General features: G+C 38.9%; 2 protein-coding genes across 2 annotated transcripts in view; both read right to left on the bottom strand.

The window, feature by feature from the left end:
- Window positions 1-6,016: 6,016 nt before the first annotated feature.
- Window positions 6,017-8,507, bottom strand: lg21h1orf52 (linkage group 21 C1orf52 homolog). Its single transcript, XM_057319342.1, has 3 exons — window positions 8,104-8,507; window positions 6,542-6,764; window positions 6,017-6,463 (listed from the first exon to the last, which is right to left on the bottom strand). The coding sequence occupies exons 1-3, from the start codon at window positions 8,380-8,382 to the stop codon at window positions 6,306-6,308; spliced, it is 660 nt and encodes a 219-aa protein (XP_057175325.1). The 5' UTR covers window positions 8,383-8,507; the 3' UTR covers window positions 6,017-6,305.
- Window positions 8,508-10,786: 2,279 nt separating this feature from the next.
- Window positions 10,787-27,725, bottom strand: part of ddah1 (dimethylarginine dimethylaminohydrolase 1) — a 37,879-nt gene continuing 20,940 nt past the window's right edge. Inside the window, exons 2-6 of the mRNA XM_057319339.1 lie at window positions 21,213-21,312; window positions 16,956-17,029; window positions 16,186-16,305; window positions 12,305-12,448; window positions 10,787-11,267 (exon numbers count right to left, since the gene is read on the bottom strand). Of these exons, the coding sequence (XP_057175322.1) occupies window positions 11,151-11,267; window positions 12,305-12,448; window positions 16,186-16,305; window positions 16,956-17,029; window positions 21,213-21,312 (555 nt within the window). The 3' untranslated portion in view covers window positions 10,787-11,150. The remainder of the gene's footprint in view (window positions 11,268-12,304; window positions 12,449-16,185; window positions 16,306-16,955; window positions 17,030-21,212; window positions 21,313-27,725) is intronic.

Here is a 27,725-nt window from a genome sequence, read left to right as displayed (position 1 = left end):
CAAAAAAATAAATACCGAGTGTTAAATATTTACTTTGAGCACCGACAGCCCGGACTTCTTCTGTTCTTGAGGTGATTGAGGCTTTAAGTCTTCAAGATGCATTATTTCACAAGGTAACAAAAACAAATAAATAAACACTTAGGTTTTTTTTGCCGTTTTTTTAAACCAAACGAGTTGAGTTTAGGTTTGGCCTACACACACACACACACACAGGGGTCCGTTTGATGGTTTTGCGGTTTGTTGTCGTCTCGACCCGCTGTGGTTAATTAAATCTGTCTATCTCTCCCCCGCTGTCTGTCTGCTACTGTGAGTTTACCCCCTCCACAGGTTAAGTGTCCCCGGGGGTCAGACTATCTGCCTCCTGCCCCGTATGTCATCCCTACTACATAGTGTGCAAGATTAAGATTAGAGCATCACAAAATACTACCTGACAAAAGTTTGACACACATTTGAGAAAAACAGTGAAGTCATCAAGATATGATTTATTACGTGCGAGAATAGTGCTGTAACCAAAACATCTTATTTAAAATCTTTGGATCACAACTCTCTGATTCTCTCAAGACTTCACGAGAAACCTCTGAGATGATGTAACACAGTAGTATTGACGAAGAAATGAATAAGTATTTAGGCCCAATGTATATTTGTTTACGAACACAATTCAATCCTTTAAGCACTAAAATTGAGATCAAAATAATTTAAGAATGAATAACAAAGGTATACTTTGCAAACGTGCACATCAACTCAACTCAGTTTTATTAATATAGCGCTTTTAACCCCTTTCATTGGTTAAAAAAAATTACTCGATAAGCAAGACATTAAACATATACAGTAAAAGAAAGAAAAGTTTGGAATTAAATGTGATGTCGTTCCCTTTTTAGTGGGTTTATGTACCAGTGCACACTTCTAAAAACACCTTTACACAGGTTAAACCTTTAGTTTAGAAAACTGACAATGAATGTGTATAGCAAAAACAGAATAGAAATCTCCACACTAAAAATGCTGGGTTGTTTGCACGTGGTTGGGTGAAATATGGACATTTTCTAAATGACATGTGTTATTTTTATCAACTTGAAAAGTGAATTTTAAGGTAATAAAGCGAGCTAGATGTATCAAGACACATCTCGGTGTGCAGCAGAAGTAAACAGACTGAGACGCAGAAGGTCACAATTTCCTGTTTCTCATCACTATGGCGACAAGGACAGTGATGACACTTGCATGTCCATTGCCATGGCAACCACTCTTGTCTCTCTAATGAATACTCTAGACACTTCACGATGCACAAACGCCTCAGAAATGTGAAATATGAATATTTAAAATGATGTACGTCTGTGAACCGCTTCACTTACACTCTTAGATATAAACTTGCTTGAAAGGTTCTTCACAGCGATGCCACAGAAGGACCATTTTTGGTTCCACAAAAAAACGTTTAGTCAAAGGTTCTATAACGGACCATCTCTTTCGTACCTTTTTATAATCCGTATAAATATTTACCGTTATGGCATCGAAGAACCTTTTGAAGCACCTTTATTTGTAAGTGTGTATGACTCAAAAAAGTTCCTGTAAGTTGCCGTGAAGCCGTGTGTTTTAGTGAAACTCACAGTGCACACAGTGAATGTAGGTCATTCTCTATGGAAACTCTTAATAGATGCATGTCTGTGGTCTACAGGAGACCCGAGCGCCCGCTTCATACACTGTGAGTCACATTTACATGGTCGATCATTAACGACAACAACTCAAATATCACTCTGCATTTTCAACACAACCGAGGAAACAGATTCAACCAGCCGTAATGCTGTTTACTGAGCATTCAAAGAGCATCTGGACTCACATTAATGAATAACTGAAAAACTCACTGCCATCATCATGTCATTGTCAATGTCTTACAATCAAAAATGATTTTACATTGAGTCATTTAGCAGAGGCTTTTATCCACAGCGACTCACAGAGAGTTCAGGGAGCATTAAGCCATATGTCACACAGGAGCAATAACACAATAGGTGCTTATACAAAGTTACTGGTTTCAACAAAAGCTAGATCAATACCTGTTGAGAGGAAGAGAGAGGGTGTGTTGGCTTTTTTTTCTCATTTGTCTGTCAAGTAATCACAGAAGAGATGGGTTTGAAGTAGTTTTTTTGAATGTTTTGAGAGATGTGTGTGGTTTTACAAACTGAAGCTTTTAAAGACCCGTGACTCTTTTTCTTTAGGAGACCATTAATGTGCTGCTGCTTTAGTCTCAAGAATATACATGAATTAGTATGTTTCAAAACATTGATACAATTCACATTGACCAGATATGAGCACTCAAAATGTTCAGTCTCTCACTTCTACGGATCAATGAGTTTTATGACATCATTCTGCTCCAACTTCCTGTTTCAGTGGAAATTACATCAGTGCGTGAAATGAAGCTGAACAGTTCAAGACAAGTTGGTGCATCATAAAAATACAATCCTAGTGTTCTGCTAACACAGAGAAGTTTATTCATGCATCTGTGACCTCAAGACTTCACTACTGTAATGCACTGCTTAGTGGTTGTCCTGTTTCATCAATAAACAAACTACAGTTAGTTCAGAATGCAGCTGCCAGAGTTCTAACCAGGTCCAGAAAATACCATCACATAACCCCAATGTTATCAACCCTTCACTGGTTACCCATTAAGTTTCGTATTGACTTTAAAGTTCTTTTATTCACTTTTAAAGCCTTAAACGCTTTAGCCCCTACCTACATAACAGAGCTTCTACCACACTACAACCCATCACGCTCTCTAAGATCTCAAAACTCAACACCTAGAATAACTCAATCCACCAAAGGGGGCGGAGCTTCCTCATACATAGCACCTAAACTCTGGAATAGCCTTCCCGATACTATTCCAGGATCAGACACACTCTCCCATTTTAAATCTAGATTAAAGACACATCTTTTCAGCAAAGCATTCACTAACACATAGCTAATGAACAGCAGCTACGCTAATTATTCTCTTTCTGCCCTCGCCTCGGGATGCCCATCCCGATGCCCATCCCGAGGTAGGGAGAGATTGCGCCAGGCCCAGATGCACGTCATATGCCCATCCCCAACTAGAGATTACGCCAGCTACATCGGAAAATCCCGTACCATCCTCCTGCGAGAGCCTGCGGACTGACTGACCATCCCAGCTCCATCCAATTCCATCACCACCCAAGAGCAAAGACGGACTACTTGTCACATTAATGCTAAATTTACAATACTTGGTATTTAATGCTAAACTTACATCACACGACAGCAGTTTGAAGTTATGGCTGTACTCAGTGACTTGATTGGAGTTTGCTGGGTGGGTGTTGTAGGGAGTGGGGGGGGCTTGTTGGTTGTGGTTCGGGGCGTTTCATTTGTTGGGACTGTGTGGGTCTGGTCTGGTTGGTCTTGTTTTGTGGTCGATGTCGGACAACAGAGGAATAAAGTTAATTATGCCATTACTATTTTTCCCTGGTTGTTGTCTGGTGTCGATCGCGGAATGGGAGCGGGTTGGACCTGCACGGTTTCGGCGGGTGAGGCTTCCTGGGTCGCGGCTGGTGGACTCTCCCTGTTCTTCGTGGACGTTGCTCGGTGGCTTTGGTCGGGGTCACTGAGTGCAGCAATGACACGTCAGAGGAGATCTGGCCCTCCCGGCTGAGCCTGGTTTCTCCCGAGGTTTTTTTTTCTCCATTTATTCATCATTGGAGTTTGGGTTCCTTGCCACAGCAGGGCTGTGTTGGCTTGCTCACCGGGAGACTGCATTTAATCACTTATTTATTATTTATTATAATGATCTTGCTTGGTCTATAAACACCATGCACTGTGCTGTGTTTTACCTTTCTGTGTTTTTCTGTTTTTCTTATTTGCTCCTGTAAAGCTGCTTTAGAACAATGCACATTGTGAAAAGCGCTATATAAATAAATTGAATTGAATAGTGTATGAAATTTAGCGACATCTAGTGGTGAGGTTGCGAATTGCAACCAACGGTTCACTCCACCCCTCCCTTTCGAAGCCTTACGATGGCTAAAACAAGACAAAATTCTTTCCAGAATGAGATAACGTATTTATGAAACGCGTTCTGTGGAGCAGTTTGTCCCTTAGGGCTACTGTAGAAACAACACGAGGATGTCCATGTAGCAATGTTGGGTAAGTGACTTACTAGGTACTAATTACATATTCAGAAGTGTAATTAGATTACTGTACAAATGACTTATTACTAATTACTTTCTATATTCTACATCAACCTTGATTATAATTGATTCAAGGATAGACATGAAACAGCTTATTTAATTCATTCAAATAAAAAACTACATAAAGTATTCTTATTAACTGACCAAAGTATACAAATGTGAGAAGGACACATTAAAGCATACATTTTAAAGTTAGACTTGTAATTTAGATGTTGTTTCCACTATTGAATATATTACACTGTTTTTAGTTTAATTACATTAGAAGTAACTAATTAAATTACAGAAAAATTAGAGTAATCCCTTACTTTACTTTTCAAGTGAAAGGTAATTAAATTACAGTAACTAATTACTTAGTAACTAGTTACACCCAACACTGGTATGTAGGTAGAAATAGCTTATTCTAAAATATTAAAAACATTAAATTCATTATTTGAGGTCTTTATACACATTGTTGTGTATATTATATTGTATTTCTGTCCTTAGATCCTCCAAAAAATGACACACTGGACCTTTAAAGAGCTCAAAAACCAACACAAGAAAGACTCAACTCGCAAGCACAGCTTCAGACAGTTCTGGATTTCAAAGTTCTTTGCTCAACCTGAAACACTGAGAAAAAGATCCTGCTCCATGAAAAATCCTACAGATCATGTACTGGAATGTGCTGATGTTCATTCAGACGTGACAGTAATGTAAACACACACACACACACACACACACACACACACACACACACACACACACACACACACACACACACAGAGATCAGATCGGTGTGTTGAAGACCGGCACGCTGGAATTTTATCATGCACTTATTTACCTGTTTCATGTCTACAGGAGATGACAGAACGCTCTGGAATTCCTCTGATGGTTTCATGCTCCAGGGAGAAAAACGACAAACACCTTTTTCATCCTCCAACCTGCAGGAAAATCTCTGGCTCCATTAGCTGTATGAAATGATTCTAATGACAGCTGGACACATTTCACAAGCATCACAGCCGGACGGACAGAGAGAGAGAGAGACAGGTGGATATATTTACATCATTACATTCACATTTCAGACGCTTTTATCCGAAGCAACTTACAATAGCGAGGAAAACAATGAAGTGCTTCAAGAAAAACGGACAGACAGATCCACTCTTGAAAGAAACGGTGCTTCACAATGATACAGAACCTTCGACATTCACAGAACTGCTGTGTTTCACAAAAGGTTCTTTAAACTAAAGTTGACTGAATCACTGAATGGTTCTTTGGGGAACCATTTTTGGTTCTTCTATGGCATCACTGTAAAGAATCTATTGTAAAACCTTTTTAAGAGTGTAGAGAGACAGACACAGAGACAGAGACAGGTGGATAGAAAGAGAGAGAGACCTTCACAACAATGAATATGTTGATTTACCAGTCGTTTTAATCCCTGAATATGTATTTTATAAACTGTTTTCACTGAAAGAGCCGTTTCTGGCCAATTAAATATTTAAGAAAAAATGAAATCCATTGAATGATCAATTCCAAAGATTTTTTAAAATATGTTATAGATAAAGTTCCACTTACGGTCAGTTCAGACTACTGGAAATAATGATATTTCCTGATATTCCCAAGTTTTCCGTGACTGTGGCAATCAACAAGCAGTGGATGAAATCTCGTTCACTGACGCCACCTGGTGGCAGCACATCACCGGTTCAAAACAACCGTGTTTTATGAGGACCATTCGTTGTCGTAAGAGATTATACCTTGCAGTACATTTTCTATGATCTAACCCCACCCATACCCCTTAAACCTTATCCTCAAACAAACCTGTGACACGATGGGATCTAAAGTAAAACATGAATTGAGTCTTTTCAAAAAGAACAGAGAAACAAAGACTCGAGAGTTTTCAACGTTTATCATTAGGAGCAGCTACACATCACTTAAAACACACAGAGATCATTCAAGCAAAACAATCAATGGATGAGATTGTTGTAAAAAATAAGCAATTCATTAAAGCAATTTCCGGGAACCTTTTTAAGAAACATTGAAATTACATATGAAATATTGACTTAAAAATGTCCAAATCTGTGGTGCGGTTCAGGTCAACATCGGGAGAAAGGTGAAGACTCCCAAACAAGCATTAAAACAAACTAACCAGGTTAAATTTCACTCATTACACTGTCTGAGGATCCTCTTCTCTTCTTCCACAAAGTTCTTATCTGATGTTGCCTGTCCAATATCCCTCTTTCTCTTCTCCTTCTGCTGAAAGGTTTCCACTCGCTGTTTCTTTGCGGACTTCAGGTGCTTCCCCTGTTCATCGTCATCTGTGACGATAACCAGAGTGAGACACATAATACACCCATCCATCAAGATTATACACGCTAGAAGAGACCGGACATTACCAGAGTCCACATGAGATGGCTCCTCCCCCTCCTCATCCTCCGGCAGGAAGCGGGCGGGACCGCGGTGGGCCTGAGGGGCGTCGTCACCGTTATCTTCATAGACATTTGACCATTTGATGGCCATGTCCATTCCAGCAGGAGGTCCCTTCTTCTTCTCCTCTGTCACGTATGTTTGGGGTGGAGGTACGGCATTGGTCTTCCACACTTTAAACGCTTTTGGAGGCTGAAACATATAAAAACCTTTTACTGTATAATATTCAACACGAGCTGAACCTGCAAGAGCACTACGAAATGATTTATTTGCCAGTTTAAAAGCCATATTTTGTCCTCAAATATGTTCACATGTGGCTCCGAGTAACATTTTTCAGATGTTACACATTTCTGTAAAAATATGTAGGTAAATATTGCTTTTTATATGTCAATACCGTGCATTTCAGGATGCACACACGCTTGCTTTCTGTCTAACGGTAAGAAATGAAAATGAGTACGAATGAAACACACGTTACATGAAAGTGACTTGAGCAAAAGAAACACCTGAACTCTCTGTTTACATTTGCATAACTCCAGACACAAAATAAAATACATTAGAGTAAAACGGGTAACATATTTTACATTTTTATCTGGACTAAAACATGGCAGAGAAGAAAATATTGGTCGAATTTTTTAATGTTTATTATTGTTTTATAAACTTGTGTAAATTGTGTACGTTTGCATTTGAAACAGGTGTTTAGTTTCTATGATTTTATTCATCAATCAAAACAGGTGGACCGCATATGAAGAGTTTGGTTCCAAAACCAGATAACTCAATTACGAGATAATAACGTTTCAAAAATCTTGTTTTTTTATTGGGAATTGCAATTAATATCAATCAAACTGCAGTTGGTTTGTTTTGATTTAAATCAAATCAAAAAGCAAATCGCTTTACTGTCACTCAACCATATTCAGAGGCGCAACAGTAGGTGAAAAACTTGGGTGCAGTTCCAACCAACATGGCAGTATGACAGATTACAAGTAACAAAGAATTAAGCCATAATAATTAAAAAAAATACAGCAAACTAACACAATAAAAACATGATAACATAATGAAAAAGTGATCTCATGTTGGAACCAAACTCTTCATATATTTAACCGAAATAAGAGCGCGGAGCAGGTGTCAATCTCGACAACAGGTGAGCTCCGGTGTTCTGCCAATTTATGCATCCCTATCAAATTTTGCTACCTCCATACAAAACAGGACTAACCCCTCCCCCCAACCCAACCCTTACACCTAAATAACCCCTCCCCCAACCCAATCACAACACGAGGGTAGCACAAATTTATGGGTAGCATAAATTGGCAGAACACCGGCCAATCAGAGGACAGTTTTCTCAGACAGTAAATCAGTATAATTTATTTCCAACCCTCATTAAACACCTGCTTACAGTAGATAAACTGTTACCTTGTAAAAGTGAATCGAACTAAGAATAAAATGCAACGTTTTATGCGTTCATTCATGATATTTGGCATGCCAAAACAACATTTTAAAATAGTAACGTTAACTGAGAGACACAAGACTGCCTCACCTCTTCTGGCGCTTTCACGGTTCTTCTGTCCCAGTCAATCACTTTATTAAGCGGATTATAGAGGAACGCGGGTTTGCTGACCGACTGGAACAGATCGTCGGGTTTCGGCAGCGTTTCGGCGGCTCGTTTGCGACTCTGCGGTTCGGATCCTCCGGACGACTCGGGTCCGCCTCGGCTCTTCTTACTGGACTCATTCGTGTCAGAATCACTGGAGCTGTCACTCAGATCATCATATCCCATGAAGAAATTACGACCCTCGGCTTTCTCCTCATTGCTCATGGTTAACCGGGACTGAAAAGACTGTCGGATTCAGTGACTGTAGGTTTATTCGGAACGGCAGAACAACAACTAAACAACAGTCGCCATGTTGAACTCGGCGCGCGTTGATGACGTCATAAACTCCGGCGAAGAAGAACGGTCCGACAAACGCCTCATAAAACCAAGATCACGGGAATGTAAGCGGGCAGTTAACGTTTGGAAGCCTTTATTAAGTTAGATATATACTCACACACACACATACATATATATAAACTGTTTATTTTAAAAGTCGAATTAAAAGCTTTTTAGTACAAGTAGTCATGCGGTACGTCGTACTTTATTAAGCACATCCGAGGATGGACCAATCAGGATTGTCTGTGATTACTTGATTAAGCAAATAAATAAAAATGAAGTTATTTATTCAAAGAGTGAGTGATTATGCATATATGAGGTACCTATGTTATTTTTGAAATAATAACGTTGAATTAAACATGAAATGACAAAAAGATGAAATCAGCTGCAGTTTGTGGTAACATCTGTTATGTTATCATGGCGTTTACATGAGACAACAAAATACACAACATTACACAGACCTGCTTTATTCTCAAAAACCAACAAACACCTCAGAGCACACACACACACACACCATCTGCAGACATCTAAACAAAGTTATGGCACATAAAATCACCATTCTGCATATTTCAAATACAAAGAAATCACCAAAATCCTTATTTACCCTCATGTCATTTTCCATACATTTACAGTGAATGAAAATCTTCAATAAAATGACACGAGGGCAAGTCAAAGAGGGAACGTTTACGTCTTTCAAACTCTTCCAGACGGAAAATAACCTTTTTCTGATTTCTATCATCTAACAGGCTATAGCACATTTACCACAAACACATCAGAAATCATCTAGGTTTAGAAAATACAAGAGGGAAAGGAGAACAATACTGAAGGCACCAGAAAAGTCCTGAGACGGGTTCGGTGTCAACAGATCAAAAGTAGGAAAACTCAAAAGTTTCCATAAGCTTTTTCACTCTCGTGATGAAACTGGGAAAGAATTTCTTCTGCATGTTGAGATTGTTAAAGTGGTAAACACTGATATCTCTGTGAACATGACATCATGCAGTGTGACCAGGGAATGTTTTGACCGGCTGACATTGTGTGCGCACTGAAAAACAGCAGATATTTGACATGTAGACAAATAACGATAACGCATTTGCAAAGCATTCAGAAGTGAGATAGAGAGCGAAAGATTTCTGCAGAATTATTCTCTTTTTATGTAAGTGTACTGATGTTTTGACATCAACTCTAAATTCAGTTTCATGAGTCCAGCCTCGTGACTCTGGCCTCTAAATCATCGACTGAAAGAGAAAAAAACAAACTGATGTATTACAACACATGCTTGAAGCCTCCAGTGAATTGATCTTTCTAGCCAAGAGAAAAGTTTACACAAACTATGTAGTCTAGTGTACGTAATGTTCACTTACTAGTTCAAACACAGACATACAGTATACAATAATTCAAGCTGTAATCATTTCTACTAATCTTGTGTACAATGTCTTTACTTTTCACTGGAGTAAAAGAGATTTCCAGTTCATTTCTCACACTGGAGTTGGAAAATGGCATTATGGGATACAGTGGACACACAGTACAGCGTGTTTTCATATCAGATGTCCTTCTTGTGTTTCATACATACATTGACCTAACATCAGATTAAGGCATCCGATTGGACATCACAGTGAGGAAGGACATCCGACCACTTTTCAGCAACAGCGTCACATGACCTGAGAATCAAAACTGCTCAAAGGTTTCAGTGAAAGTTCAGAATCTGACAGCAGTAACGAAATACACAACTTCGTTACGGTTTTAAAATACAAAATTTGAGTAACTGTATTTCACTACAGTTACTTTTAAATGAGTAGTAATCAAATTACAGTTACATCCGAAAAGTATTTTAGATTACCAAAGTGATTCTCTGACTTTGACAATCTGCAAAAGCATCCTAAACTACAGTTCTGCTCATAGGTTTCATACCCCTCGCCGAATATGCAAGTTCTCTTTTTCTCTCAATTGTGAGTTTATAACTCACAATTCTGACTTCTTTTCTTAGAATTGTGGACTAAAATGTCCAATGATGGAAAAGTGTAAAACTGATCTGTCTGGGGATCCCTTTGTTTTATGTACCTTATTAGTATTCCAAAGTATTTAGTGTAAGTTACAAAACTTGTGTAATCTAACAAAATACGTTACAGATGACTTTTTAAAGCATGTATTTTGTAATCTGTAGTGAAATACATTTTAAAAGTAACCTTCCCAGCCCCGAGTATAAATCTCCCATGTCCAAGAATTCCCAATCAGAAAAATATTTTCAGTTTTAGCTCCAGCACTTTACAGAAAGAACGAATAAAAACGAATAATAAAAGCTTTGGTGTTTTTATGTTTTATGTTTCATTTTCTCTTCACATGAAAGAAACTGATTTTGCATTTCTTGATTGTTGTTCATCATTTCTACAAAACTCTCAAAAACACTTTTTTCACAGTAAATCACGTGCACTAGAGATAGTTTGTGAAGTGCAGACAGAACAATTTAAACAGAAATGTCACATTTAAACAACAAATTCAAGTCTACAAAATGAAAGTAAGAGCAGATTTACAAATGACGTGTACAAAAATGTGTTCCCTTCATGTTTCACGAATGACCCTCATTACTGCGTCACACAATAAGAGCACTCGCGTGATCGTGTAAATGGCTTTCAGGAGAGAAAACATCCGGAGGAGATCCATCACATCGGACTCTTCTTGTTGATGAGGACCGAGCAGCAGGTCAGAGCGCCGTCCACCTTCACCTTCTCCTGATTGGACACTGGGACGAGCATGTGATCCTTCAGCCTCTCAAACACCTACATCGGATAAATCACACATCAAACTGGCCCTTCAACATGACGTCAGGTTCACTGCAGATCTCTTCTGACAGGTTTACACAATATTGAAGGAAGTCGCATGTGAATCAGTAGCTGGGGTTCAACTATGTTGCGTAAAGCAGAGCTCGGTGAAGGAACGCACAGCTGTGCGGCGTTAAAATAAAAACAACCGAGTGGTTCTTAAACGCTTTCAGGAGAAACATTACACCATCTCATAAAGTCATGTGTCATCCAATGGAGGCGCTCCAAAACTCATGCAGTGTTTTCCTAAAACCGTTCCAAGAGAGAATTCCTGAAAATAACAGCAAGTATCTCTCACTTCAGCCTGGCATTGTTTTACACAACTAACTAATACTCTCTCTCTCTCTCTCTCTCTCTCAATTTCAATTCAAGGGTGCTTTACTGGCATGACAAAATGTACATTCGTATTGCCAAAGCATTTGCTGTTTGTATGTAGTGCAACTTAAAGTGGTTTATAATATATGTAAATATATAAAAACAGAAATAGAGTATAGTTTAGTCAAGATTTACAAAATAAACATTGAAGTAGCAGAATAAAGGGCTATAATAATATAATGTTATGAAGATATATTGGAAACATCAGGTCAGATTGATTGTTTTCTCTTGTGTTGTGACAGACAGACACATATTGTGCAAACAAACAAAGGGTGCGGAGCTTTCTCATACATAGCACCTAAACTCTGGAATAGCCTTCCCGATACTCTTCCAGGGTCAGACCCACTCTCCCAATTTAAATCTAGATTAAAGACACATCTTTTCAGCCAAGCATTCATTTAATGCTAAATATGCTAAATAAACCACCGGGAGACTGCATTTATTAGATATTATTTACTAGAATGATCTTGATTGTTCTATAAACACCATGCACTGTGCTGTGTTTGACCTTTTTTCTGTTTTTCTTATTTTCTCCTGTAAAGCGGCTTTGGAACAACGCATATACGTGTGGAAAGCGCTATATAAATCAAATTGAACTGATTTGAGTGTGTGTGTCTGACCTTGGCGCTCTCGGGGAACTCTTCAGGTGTGCAGTGGAGCAGGACGTGACCTTTAGAGGGCAGATTCATGTAGATGCAGTTTGCAGCCAAATCATCAGGAAGCGTCAGTTTATCATATTTATGATCACTCATCTGCTGCATGATCTACAGACGGACAGACAGACAGACAGACGAACAGACAGATAGACGGACAGACGGGAGAAAGGCACATCATTTAGAAAGACATGGGTAGTTGACAAATATACCGAATGTATCATATAAAATAGCTTATAAGACAGACATTTATCTTTATTGTCAGTTTTTCTTTACATTTTTTTGCTGTCACACTATAAAATACATTTATGGTTTGTCAACTACCCATATGTATACTGTATATGTGGAGAAAATACAGTAGAACTCTGGAAAAAAACAATTGCACATTTTAAAACATGACTCTTAAGAAAACGTTTCTAACATTTAAATCATGACATAAGCTTGCGAGTTCAGTGAAAGCGTTTGAGGTTGATGACCTCATCATTAAGTCATGATTGGTCAGTTTTTGTAACTGCTGGAGTATTCCCTGCGAGGAAAAACTACACATGCACACAATCAAATACACACACAAACACTGTTAGCAAAAATATTTATGTCTGTTTATAACCACACACACACACACACGCACGCACGCACACACACGCGCACGCGCACACACACAGGCTTTGGCTTACTATCCCCGTGGGGACAGTCCATAGGCGTAATGTTTTTATACTGTACAAACTGTATATTCTATCCCCTATCCCTAACCCTATCCCTAAACCTAAAGATCATAGAACACTTTTTGCATTTGTAGATTTGTAAAAAATATTGTTCTGTACAATTTATTAGCTTTTGTGCCCATGAGGACCTCAATTTTGGTCCCCACGGTGACACGAGTCCCCATGTGTTGGTGTGTATTCAGGTTTAGGTCCCCACCGGGATATATAAACATGAACACACACACACGCACGCACGCACGCACGCACGCACACACACACACACACACACACACACACACACACAGTTCTTTATGAGCAATATTCCTAATGAACGAGCACACTTGCCAAACATTAAAACCTCCATTTATAGTCTAATAAACACAAATGTAATTACACACAGAGTGACGCAAGACATAAGTGAGCATTTAGCAGAAAACCATTGTAATTTCTCTAAATTACACTCTCATGAATGAAGAAGTTTTCTGCTTGTGCGGTACACAATGTCCTCGCTGCTCAAAAACATTAATAACATTATTAAAAAACCTGCCAAACACAGACAGACCTCACATTTTTAAAAAAAATCTACTTGCTTCAAATATAATTATGTCTAAAAGGTTTAAGACTAAGACTAAGACAATTTCTCATGACTGCGCAAAAGTAATGTTAAACAAGCATATTATCAACATTATATGCCATTGCTAAACATTCTATAAGCCTCGGTATAAAAAATATTACCCTTACATTGTTATAGGAATGTTTAAAATAAACCAAACCTTCTTAAAGGGATAGTTCCCCCAAAAATCCCCCTTTCTAGTTGTTCCAAACCGGTTTACATTTCTTTGTTTGGTTGAACACAGAGGAAGATATTTGAAAGAATGCTTGTGACCAAAAAGTTCTTGGACCCCATTGACTCCCATAGTAGAGAAAATGACAATGGCAGTCAAAAGAACAGTTTGCTGTCCTACATTCTTCAAAATATCGTCATTTGTGTTCGTCATTTTTCCTCCTGTGGGTGTAAATGGGGTCCAAGAACTGTTTGGTCACAAGCATTCTTCTAAATATCTTTCTCTGCGTTCATCAGAACAAAGACATTTATACACATTTGGAACAACTCGAAGGTGAGTAAATGATGACAGAATTGTCATTTTTGGGTGAAATATCCTTTTAAACTTGTTTTTGTTAGCTGGGATGTTCTGGACATCTTGGAGATGTTGCCACAGCTCTTATTTACAGTTCTCTTTTGTTTTTGTCTCTTCGTGCAATGATTTAAACAAACAAATGCACATTAGATGCTTAAAAAAACACTGTTTACTGGAGCTAGTGAGTGCATTGACTGGATTCCATCAGCAGGGGGCGACGTTATGCTAAAATGACTCATAGTGCCAAAGAGAACAGAAGAACAGGGACTGAAAGACAACACACACCTGTAAATAAACCTGAACGACTGTTCACATCCATTCTCTGTAATATACAGTATTTCAGATTACAGCTAGTTCTGTTTACATCCGATAAAAAAACATTTGTCACAGGTGATCTGACCTTAAAGTGACCTTTGAGTTGTTCCAAATGTGTATAAATGTCTTTGTTCTGATGAACACAGAGAAAGATATTTTGAATATTGCTTATAACCAAACAGATCTCAACACCCATTGACTCCCATAGGAGGAAAACTAACTTTATCGTTTTTTTTTGTTTTGTTGAACACAAAAGACATTTTGAAGAATGTAGGACAGCAAACCGTTCTGGGGCACTTTTGACTTCCATTGTTTTTTTCCTACTATGGGCGTCAATGGGTGTTGAGATCTGTTTGGTTATAAACATTCTTCCAAATATCTTTCTCTCTGTTCATCAGGGTAAAAAAATGCATACACATGTGGAACAACTCGAAGGTGAGTACATGATGACAGAATTTTCATTTTTGGGTGAAGTGTCACTTTAAGCTGTTTCTGATGTGATCTGAGGTTCACATGGGTAGTGTAATGCACATGCAGCACCCTCGACAACGAGGGACCTGTTCACCTGTCAATCAAACACTACACTAAAACAAAAGTCTAAATGTCTTCGACTATATACAACAGGCAAACACATGCACAGGACTGCTCCGGTTCATCTCAACTAATTTCAAAACAAAACACTGTCTAGAATTAAAATCTGCACACATGATGCAAAGAAAACGCAAAGTCTCGCTGTACACGTACACATGTGCTAACATACACCAAACCAGACAGACAGACAAATGGACAGACAGACTTATAGATTGATGAATGGAAAGACAGACATAACACGTGTGTGAATACCACACCAAAAACCAGGGATATGTTGAATCCCTGCTGGGAATCCGGGAACGAGCCAAAACATCCCATAATGAAGAACGTATAAACATCTCTTAGCTTCAGCGATAAGACAACACGTTTCCACACTGCCATGAACCCGCCAATTTCCATGACGATAATTTTCATCCGAACGTAAACCTACGAAATCCAGACATTCCAGTGCCAATTCCTGATGTGAATCTGGACAGAAACAAGCGTCACGGAACAGACCGTTGTCATTAGATCCACTGGAGGAATGAATCTCATTATGAGCCAATCAGATGCTGTTCATCTCAGCGTTCATCAGCTGTTCTTCTGTACGATCGGACCTTTACTAAACACGAATGACGCCAAATTTGTTGCTATTCATAAGAGTTTGGACATCCCAAAAATGTTTGTTCTGAAGGCAAGTGCCTGAATGTTTGACATAAGAAAATACAACAGCGCCAACATGTTAATGTCTTTCGTTACAAAATATGTTTTTGCTGGATGACTTTGAATAAAATAGAAAATAGTGTGAACTACTTTAATACCGCAAATGGGTGAAGATGATCATTTCATTATTTTTTATCCATAGTAAACATTTGTTTTATTCTATAGTGGTGATTCATTTACTATTATTGTAAAATCTGGAAAAATGTCAAGAATTAGTAAGTAAGCCAAACTTTTTAACAGCAGTGTAAACTAAACATTTCTCTATATTATCAATATTTGAATTATCTCGTGATGTTGAGGTTTGTAATTTAACTTCATATAGCCCAGGTTATATTTTTGAGTGTGATTTGTCATTTAAAAGCTGTTTCTGGTCTTTTTCGACACATTGAGATGTTTCTACCTTTAGGGCTTTCTGTGCGTGTTCACTGGAGCCGATGGCGATGAGATCCGGTCCGGCCATACTGCAGAAACTCTTCAGATGAAGTCCCTGCTGTACTGGAACCATCGACACGGCGTAGTCCTGAAACCACAAAAACATGACGTCTAATTTAAGACAAAACTGAATGAAAAATACCATGTACTCCAAATACATAAAGCACAAAAAAAACTCGGGACTTCAAGGATGTTTGAGAGGAGAACATGCGAACGTTGGAGGGGAAAGTATGGTTTTATTTACAAACACTGCTCTCAGAGATCCTCCACAAGCATCTCTGCTTTCACTTTAGCCGCTCGTACAGCTTTGCACGGCCGTCCTGTTCAAAGTTTCCATAAACTATCAGCATGTGAACGATAAGAAGCTGGAGGTCTCTGGAGGATCCGGGACAGAGGACCATTTGCTGCTCATTACAAAACCCATGACGTTAAAAAGCATCTGTGACATTAGCGAGGAATGTTTCGCTTCTTAACCGCCTGTAGATTCTCATTCAGAAATCAAAGCCCCAGACTGATGGCCTTCTCTATCTAGAGGGTTTTTAGAAGATTTAACCTGATTTTGGTTAAATACGTCTCATCCGACTAAGAATGTCGGATGAGAATGACTTTCAAATCTCCAAAATGAGCTGTCTCATTGTGTACTGCCTGGATAGGAAGTGAACCTCATTTGAGATGAACAAACAGATGGACAGTCAGATATTTCCACACAAGAACATTTACAGTTTGATTCAGACTCACCTTAAACGTGTCGGCCAGAATCTCTGCTCCTCTCTGATTGGTCCTCTTGGATAAACCCACGAAAAACTCTCTACCTGAACATCAAAACACATGTTAACAATTCACTCTAAAATATTTTTTCATAATTTACTTTCTTTCTACACTTCATGGATTAAAGTGAAAAAAATTCTTCTAATTGAATTTTTATTTTTTAGTCACATTTCTTTAACTGACACTTTATTTAAATAGTCGAGACCAGTTTTAAAACGCTTTAATATTGCCGGTTTGCGTATTTTAAAAGCTATTTTTAATCTATGAAAAAATGATACTTACCTTGACAAGTAATCTAACGTTACATAACACACAGGTGACACACCGCAGAGCCACAGCTGACTGATGTAACTTATTGCTTTTACATAATTTTTCTTTTTCACTCAAAATTTTCACAAACTGTTTACTACGTCATGAAATATCTAATATATCGATTGTCAAATATGTCCATGTGAAAGTGTTTTGTTGTTTAAACACTTTATAATGATCGTTTTAGTTGAGCAATAAGCGGCGCCGCCATGTTTGTTTCTGACGCGGTTCTGAAATCTGTCGGATTTAAATCACGTGAATTTATCCCCTTCTCTCAAAAAACACAAATGTAAGTGCCTAAGAAGTATAGAGTTACATTGCAGATAATGTGAATCTGATGTGAATAAAACACATCCGTCAAATTATATTTCAGGAGATTGTTATTGCCGCTTCCATAGACATCAGTGTGCATTTTACAAATTCTAAATGAATTTTGTGCTTGTAGGCATGTGTATATGTCTGAAGCCCAAAATAAACATTATGTGGTTGAAAGCACTGCATAGTTGTGAGAATAGACAGGACTGAGTCTGTTGAAAAAAGGTATGTTTTGATGCTGATTTGACCAGCTTAAACTAGCTAAGGACCAGTACATGACCAGTTTAAACCAGCACATGACCAACTAAAACCAGCACATGACCAGCTTAAACCAGCACATGACCAGCTTAAACCAGCACATGACCAGCTTAAACCAGCACATGACCAGTTTAAACCAGCACATGACCAGCTTAAACCAGCACATGACCAGCTTAAACCAGCACATGACCAGCTTAAACCAGCACATGACCATCTTAAACCAGCACATGACCAGTCTTAAACCAGCACATGACCAGCTTAAACCAGCACATGACCAGCTTAAACCAGCACATGACCAGCTTAAACCAGCACATGACCAGTTTAAACCAGCACATGACCAGCTTAAACCAGCACATCGATCAGCTTAAACCAGCACATTAACCAGCTTAAACCAGCACATGACCATCTTAAACCAGCACATGACTCATCTTAAACCAGCACATGACCATCTTAAACCAGCACATGACCATCTTAAACCAGCACATGACCATCTTAAACCAGCACATGACCATCTTAAACCAGCACATGACCATCTTAAACCAGCACATGACCATCTTAAACCAGCACATGACCATCTTAAACCAGCACATGACCATCTTAAACCAGCACATGACCAGTCTTAAACCAGCACATGACCACTTAAACCAGCACATGACCATTTAAACCAGCACATGACCATCTTAAACCAGCACATGACCATCTTAAACCAGCACATGACCATCTTAAACCAGCACATGACCATCTTAAACCAGCACATGACCATCTTAAACCAGCACATGACCATCTTAAACCAGCACATGACCATCTTAAACCAGCACATGACCATCTTAAACCAGCACATGACCATCTTAAACCAGCACATGACCATCTTAAACCAGCACATGACCATCTTAAACCAGCACATGACCATCTTAAACCAGCACATGACCATCTTAAACCAGCACATGACCATCTTAAACCAGCACATGACCATCTTAAACCAGCACATGACTCATCTTAAACCAGCACATGCCATCTTAAACCAGCACATGACCATCTTAAACCAGCACATGACCACTTAAACCAGCACATGACCAGCTTAAACCAGCACATGACCAGCTTAAACCAGCACATGACCAGCTTAAACCAGCACATGACCATCTTAAACCAGCACATGACCATCTTAAACCAGCACATGACCATCTTAAACCAGCACATGACCATCTTAAACCAGCACATGACCATCTTAAACCAGCACATGACCATCTTAAACCAGCACATGACCATCTTAAACCAGCACATGACCATCTTAAACCAGCACATGACCATCTTAAACCAGCACATGACCATCTTAAACCAGCACATGACCATCTTAAACCAGCACATGACCATCTTAAACCAGCACATGACCATCTTAAACCAGCACATGACCATCTTAAACCAGCACATGACCATCTTAAACCAGCACATGACCATCTTAAACCAGCACATGACCATCTTAAACCAGCACATGACCATCTTAAACCAGCACATGACCATCTTAAACCAGCACATGACCATCTTAAACCAGCACATGACCATCTTAAACCAGCACATGACCATCTTAAACCAGCACATGACCATCTTAAACCAGCACATGACCATCTTAAACCAGCACATGACCATCTTAAACCAGCACATGACCATCTTAAACCAGCACATGACCATCTTAAACCAGCACATGACCATCTTAAACCAGCACATGACCATCTTAAACCAGCACATGACCATCTTAAACCAGCACATGACCATCTTAAACCAGCACATCGACTCAGCTTAAACCAGCACATGAACCATGCTTAAACCAGCACATGACCAGTTAAACCAGCACATGACCATGTTAAACCAGCACATGACCAGTTAAACCAGCACATGACCATGTTAAACCAGCACATGACCATCTTAAACCAGTACAAGACCAGCACATGACCATCTTAAACCAGCACATGACCATCTTAAACCAGTACGAGACCAGCTAAAACCAGCACATGACCATCTTAAACCAGTACGAGACCAGCTAAAACCAGCACATGACCAGCTTAAACCAGCACAAACCAGCATCAAAACATACCAAACCAGCATATGCTGTTTTTTTCAACAGGGAAAGCGCTTAATGTTGTAATCACACTGATGTGATCATAAGGGTTAAAACGATGAAAAATGAATTTAAGACATTAAAGACAGGATGGAACCCTGCAATTGATGGAAATCTGTCGTAGCGACAGAGAACATGAATCCATGAGAGTTTCTTTCTTCTGCAGAACACAAAAGAAGACATTTTGGAGAATGTTGACAATCAAACAACACCGAACTCCATTGACTTCCACAAAACCACTGAGACACTTCTCAAAATATCTTCTTTTGTGTGCCACTGAAGAAAGAGTCACATACAGGTTTACAACCACACGAGGGAGAACAAATGATTTTGGGGTGCACTGTCCCTTCAAGAAGTCACTGGATTGTATCTCACACGTGTCATTGACAAAAGAGAATCAGAGAATGTGTCAGTGGAGGAGAGACACACAGGTCGGTTAAAGTGCTAACGTTCTCTGAATATCAACCGCTTGACTTAATCTGGCTCGACGCGGTCATGATTATGCAAGGCCATTGTTCCTTCTGATCTGAGGTACGTGAGAACTCTGTATTGTGGTTCAAATAAGTCTTCTCAAAGATTGATCTATAATCAGTTCTAGAGATTCTCTTCATGTGGATTCACAGTAGATTCAGCCGGAAGGTTTTATGATGGAGATATTTTGATAGCATCAGGAGATGTTTCTGGCCAGGAAATGAGCCAGTCTCTCTCTCCAGACTCTATTAGATGTACTCGTTCAGTTTCCAGCACAATAAATGACCCACAGGAATTCAATGAACACACAATGTCTTTTACACATTATTAGGCATTTAAACAGGAACGTTTCTAAAGTTTTGAAAGAAACAGATCAACCAAAAATGAAAAATCTGTCATCGTTTATTCTCTCATGTGTTTGTAGACCTGCATGCCACTCTTTCTTCGGTGGAACACAAAAGAAGATATTTTGAGAAATGTTCATGAAATAAAAGTCAACGTGGTTCAGTGTTGTTCGTTCTTCAAAATATCTTCTTTTGTGTTCTGAAGAAGACAATCATACAGGTTTATTTTCTCTTAACCTGTGACGACACATCATGCATCATCCTTTCCCAAAGTGTCCTTAAAGGTTTCTAAAGCGCTGTGTGGAATTCGCTCATGGTTTTCATGTCGGTAATTGGCTATTGCTTGTGAGATATGCAGGGAAGCATCTGATTGGCTGTTATGTGTTGTATATTTAACAAAACCTGTTGGTTTAGCACCTGTGAACAAGACGTCTCCTCCGTCCAGCGTGGCCGTTTCGTCCGTCATCTCCACGACATTCAGACTAAGCTCAGTCAACGCTCTCTTCATGGCCTCCGTCTGAAACAGTCACAAAAATAAAAAAAGAAGCTTTTGACTGTCAATAATCACAGTTTTAAGCTTTAGTAGAAGAATACATGTCATTAGTGTAACGAAAAAGGTTTACTGGCGTGAAAACACTCTCCACAGTGGTGACATCGCGGCTGAATTATGTCCAGGCAGTTTTAACATGGGCTGTTTGACACTTGCCAGTAGAACTGACGTGTTGTAAATAGTTTTGTGGTGTTTGGTCATGTGGACGCATGCAACGACTGCTCTCACATTACACCTCTGAAGAGAGAGAAGGACTTGACGGAACATCCCCATCCTGTCCACGTGACATCATCAGGGGTCCAGTGGTGATGTCATGATGAGAGAAGCACACGACTGTGAAGATAAACCTGAAGAAAACAGGAAAAGCGTCTCGTCTGGACACCGCGGATGTTTTCCTGACAGTGAGCGGTCAGCTGACACAGATGAGCAGTAATGCAGGTGTGTGTGTGTGTGTGTGTGTGTGTTTGCAGGTCTCGGGGGCTGCGCTCAAAGCTCTGTTTTTTATGGGATGAATCACTGTTTCCACAGCGATATCTGGCTGTGAGGTCACCATAGATTTTGCTTCCCCTCACTGCTGTTGCCAAGCATGAGGTCATCCAGGTATGTCGTCCCGGCAACCACAACCCCCCAAAACCATCCTTACAAAACGTTTACATCAATTTCAGAACGATTTAATATTTGGTATGTTTTGCTGTAATGACGGGAGTTCTTATCTATTATTAAACATTTTCAACCTCTCAGCTCCTGTCCCTCACTTCACACACTCTCTCTCTCTCACACACACACACACACACACACACACGCACACGCACACGCACACACACACGCACACACACACACACACACACACACACACACACACACACCTATGTCTGGTTGACTATCCCCGTGGGGACAGTCCATAGGCATAATGTTTTTATACTGTACAAACTGTATATTCTATCCCCTATCCCTAACCCTATCCCTAAACCTAAAGATCATAGAACACTTTTTGCATTTTTAGATTTGTAAAAAATATTGTTCTGTACAATTTATTAGCTTTTTTGCCCCTGGGGACCCCAATTTTGGTCCCCACGGTGACACGAGTCCCCATGTGTTGGTGTGTATTCAGGTTTAGGTCCCCACCGGGATATACAAACATGAACACACACACACACACACACACACACAGTGTTTCAGTGAGCCCTGATAAATGCAATTTCGACTATTTCTAAAGCGTTTCTTTATAATAAACATCGTTTTCTCAATACTTTACCCACTCTATAACGCAAAGTAGAGCGAACAATCGATTCTCGAGGCATCGATATCAACATATTCAGCACCACCGCCATGGACAGCACCTGCTAACGTCGCACTTAAGAAGGTTTACCTTAAAGGCGCAGTTCTTGAAAATCAGCGGCCACTAGCTTTGTATTATAGTTTTGCAACAAATCTCTGAGTCATTTGCCCACCCCTCCCTTTCGAATTACGACGGTGGCCGCAGATGTCGTCTACTGAGACAGCGGATAGTAGTGATACAAGCAGGTAAGGCAATATATTAACGTAATTAATCATTTAACATGTATTCTATTGCGAAAGTTACTGTTACAATTCTATAATTAGATATATTTCTTGCGTGCTATCTAGTACACGCTGAGAGTAGTGAAGTAACTAAAGTTAGCTAATCGTAAATAGCAACGCTGTTCAAAGCGTTTGATCTGACAGCGACATAGGCAGTTAGGTGTAAGTTAGTAGACGTTTGTCTCCCCCTTTGTAAAGTCAGGAACAACCGGAGTACGTACCGCAGGGACGGAAAAACATTATTATTCGGAGGTTATATGGCCATTTGTATAAAATGCTAACGTTACCGTTTCAACAAAACAGTTGTTTGGTAAACATTGAAAAAGTGGAAACATCAAATGTTGAATTATCTTACCAGTCTAGCAGAAAACAGGCAACTTCGGCGTCGCCTTGAAAACATTTGTCTTTCAACAGTGCCTTCCATCTGGTAACAGATACACCGATGTTTATCCTGGATTTCTGCCGCCGTTTGTCTCTAATTCGTCTGGCAGCATCACGTTTGTGCTTCTCTTGTGCACAATACGCATGGTCCTCCATTTTATCAAAACTTCTAAGACAGAACAATCAATTGCTTCAGCTAGACGACGACTACTCCTCCTCCTCTCCGTACTACGACTTACTACTTTGTGCGTCTTCAACTCAGTGATGACGCAAGCTGCGTCTAAAAACACACGAGAAGACCAACATATACGAAACGCGCTCTGTAGAGCTGTTTGTCCGTTAGAGCTTACTGTACAAAACATGGCTGCGCAACATAACAAATTCCATGTAGATAGGCCTGCTCCCTATGTAGATACAACTGGTTTATTCTAAGGTAATAAAAACATAACTTTTCATTACGTAAGGTTTTTATACACATCTAAAGACACAGTTTTGTATGTTATATTGCATTTCTGTTAATAGATCATACAAAACATCCCGCACTGTACCTTTAAGAAAACAAGATGCCATTTCAAATTTCCAAGTAAAATGATTCAAAGGACCTATTGATTGAATCAGTCTTTTAAATGAACAAAAGCATATGGGCCTTGCTGACATTGTTCGGAAAATTCAATGAACACCTCAGGACTACAGTTACGCGCGTGTGCCATGTTCTTTATAACACATGCGTCTGAGAATCCCTACAGGTGCCCACGACAACGTCTGATGCTTCTGTGTTATTTGAGGTGTGTAAATATGCAAGTAAAGTAAATACAGCAAGTAAATATGATCGCAGCTGCAGAACTAAATGAGGCGTGTGCTGAAGGAATTCCTCACATGAACACGGTCCATGGAGCGTCCATCATCCATCATAAACACAAATCTTTCCAAGCTCTTCAGTAAATATCTGCAGAGACATCTGAAATATATATATAATTCACCTTCAGTTTCTATAATGCCACTGAAAATATTCTAGGACAACTCAAACTATTTACCATAATGCTGAACAAGAGTGAATTTAGTTACAAGCGTCAGATTTTCACTCGGTGGAAGATAACTCTTGCAAAAATTAACCATGGTTAACAGTTGAATTCTCAAAAAATCTTGGTTTTAAGATGTCAAACATGATTTCCTTAAAAACACTTGTATCAACAATTACCCTTGATATTAATTTAAAACCAGATATGACATGTTTAAAGGCATTCATTTCAAAACTTTTACAGATAGTTTAACACAATAAAAAAGACCTTAAAAATGTTCATTACCGTAACCATTTAAGACCGTCAATCTCCAGTTTCGCTGTAGCCATGACGCCTAAGCAAGTTTTTATTAATCATACATAATAAGATATGAATGAATTACACTTAAATAGAATCTTATGCATGTGAAATTTCGTTGAATGTGGAAAACTACCTGTATCGGTCATGAGAAGGGAAAAAGTGGTGTACACAGCGTGACAAGAGAATATTACGTTTTTCATTAGAAAAATATAAAGTGATTTGTTAATCATTTGTTAGCCATTTAAAAGGTACTATCAGATGTGTTTCTTCACATAAAACCAAGCTTAATGTAAATATCTTGTGTGTGTGTAAACAGTCTTTAAAATAAATGTCACGGAGGATGAGAATATCAGTCCTGGACACTTCTTTCTTCCACTATTTCTTCATTCTTATCATACATAAATATTCTGTCATTCTTTTTTTTGTCATTTTTTGTCATTTGAAAACATCTAGTAGAACATACATTTTTTTTTCACATTATTTTAATTTCACTCTGATTAAATTACAACATACTGTATAATGCATGTGTTACGGTTATGAGAATTTCAGCATAAAAAGCAATAAAATTATGCTGAACGAAACGAAATACTGAGATCAGTGGGCTCTGTAGACTCTTTTAAAAAACAACTGAAGACGCACCTTTTTGGACAAGCTTTTAATTAATAAATACAGTTGGGCGGTTCTTAAATTTCTGAGACATTTGGTCTCTAATTGTTTTTTTTGTGTTGTAAAAATGTTTTTAGTTTATATTTGCCTATACGTATGTTTGATTTGTTTTTCTGATAGTGTTGTACAGCACTTTGTGATTCCTTTTCTATGAAAGGTGCTATATAAATAAATTTGACTTACTTACTTACTTAAAATACATAAATAATTAATTCCCATGTTAAAATGATGTTTTGTCCAATGTAGAGAACACAATTATCTTTATTATGATCATTTTTTGCGTTACCGAATTGTATGTTTTATAATTCAATTTTTTATTGCCATGTTTCAGTGGTTTCGTGAGAATCACCCAATTATGGTATTTGTAGTAAGACAAAATGGTAATCAATCTGCCAAAACTACATGGCTACAACACTTTTATTATAGGTAATCCATGCTAAAAACCACTTGGAACACCCTAGCAACATACTGAATACCATCCAGAACAACCTAGCAACCATCTAGCAATGCCCTAAAAGATGCCCTTGGTCAATGTATCAATTCATTGTTGCAATAAAATGGGGTTTAAATTCAATTTATATGTGATTTAGAAGTATGCCAGTAAAATCCAACTCTGATTTAATGGAAGAATTACTGTCAGTGTAAATGCCTTCGATATCTACTGTGCAGTACTTCATCTTACATGTATCTGACTGGAGTTACAGTATGAGGATGGAGACATTCCATCTTTTCTTCTATTCCAAGAGACAGACCCCCCAGGCAGACATCTCTCATTCTTTGGTGAAGGGCACATTTAACTCCGTCTCTGGGGTCCGGCTCTATAACAGCGGCCGGTTTCAGGTTCTGCTGATCCATTAGAGGCCTTTCGGAGCTCACCTGCGGGTCAGCGGTGTCACGGATTCGGTGTCTGGCGGAGAAGAGCTTCGTTCAATTTCAACAAGTCACAGGAATGAACTTCATACCACACCATCAGCTCCTGATCTACTGCTGATATTCTCTCTCTCGCTCACTTTTACTGGAATGAACGCATTGTTTAACCTGCCAGACTTTTTCTACCTGAAACACAGACCACTTTAACCGTTAAACTGTCTATCAGAAAATACTTTCTCATTCCAAACCTACCAAAGACTGTATTTTTAGACACCGTGAGGACTTTGAAACAGAATGGTTGACTTATTTAGTTTTCTTACATTGTTTGACGAATACGACTATCGGTGTGAGGAGTAAGTGATAATGTACAGGCAGCTGGCAGAAATAATCCCCGGCAGTGTGATCAGGACGTGAAGCGGAGGGTCTCATCTCACACTGAAGGGGCTTATTTGGCGATAACAACCGGCTGCTTGTACATTATCCCGCTTATAACACGGCTACTTGCCACATGAGAAAAAAACTGGACATGACATGTGAATTTGAAATAATTTATTAGCTCATTTTTACCGAATGCAGACCTTCGGCGAGGAAAAGCCGTTTAGTTTCGGTTTTAAGGTAAGAAACGACGTTCAAATGTCACGAACATTCAATTCGGTTTAGTCATCTGTAAATATAATGTCATGTATGTTATTTAAAGACATATTTATATTAATTTTTTGTGTAATATTAAACTGTACCTGTCAAAACTATTTGCAGCATCCGCGTTACCGTGTGTTATTAGTTTGAGCAGTTGTTATCTGGGAATAACGAACCTGCAATTGTCACGACTGGCCAGTCAGAATCAAGCATTCCAACATGTAATAATACATGTTGTGTTATATTGCGATACAAAACAAAATGACGTGTTGGTTGAGCATCACACTAGGGCTGCAACAACTAATTGATAAAATCAATAATAATCGATAATGAAAATAGTTGTCAACGAATTTCATTATAGATTAGTTGGTCTGTGACGTCACTAGCAAGCTGCGCAGTTATAAATCAAGCGCGTCTTCTTCCCTTTTAAAATGACCGTTTAAGACCTCCCTCCGTGCAGAACGAGTTGCGTAGTTTTAAAGTCAAACGTGTTTTGTGTCCATCTCTTCAAGCCGCGCAGTTTTAAAGTTTAAAGGGGAGAGGTGTTTTAAATGACAAAACTAAATATTATATTAGTAAAACCCAACTTGTGGCGTTTGCACTTTGTACTAAACTTACAGTACGTAGGTTTTTTTCTGGATAGTTTTTTACTGTACTTCACTACATTTGAATGACAAATATCTCACTTTTCATGGCACAAAAAAAAAGATTTCCTTGGCCAACCGCCCCCTCCTCAGCTTTGGTGTGTTTATTAGGGAGACATACACAACATTTTGGGAGAAGGCAAATGAGTTCAGTTGTGTATACTTTTCTCTGATTCAGTTATTATAAGCAAAAGATCTAATTAAACTTTTTATCCGATTAACCGATTAATCAAAAAAATAATCGTCCAACTAATCGATTATCAAAATAATCGTTAGTTGCAGCCCTACATCACACATCAATCAA

Source organism: Triplophysa rosa, linkage group LG21 (genome assembly GCF_024868665.1).
Source record: "Triplophysa rosa linkage group LG21, Trosa_1v2, whole genome shotgun sequence".
Lineage (NCBI taxonomy): Eukaryota > Metazoa > Chordata > Actinopteri > Cypriniformes > Nemacheilidae > Triplophysa > Triplophysa rosa.
Note: the sequence above shows the minus strand (reverse complement) of the source record. Positions and strands in the feature narration are given on the sequence as shown.

Excerpts from the sequence above, each read along its gene's own strand:
- lg21h1orf52 (XM_057319342.1), bottom strand. The coding sequence starts at position 8,382 with ATGAGCAATGAGGAGAAAGCCGAGGGTCGTAATTTCTTCATGGGATAT. Across the intron at positions 6,765-8,103 it reads CCGTGAAAGCGCCAGAAGAG|CCTCCAAAAGCGTTTAAAGT; the intron begins GTGAGGCAGTCT and ends TATATGTTTCAG. Across the intron at positions 6,464-6,541 it reads GCCATCTCATGTGGACTCTG|ATGACGATGAACAGGGGAAG; the intron begins GTAATGTCCGGT and ends TTATCGTCACAG.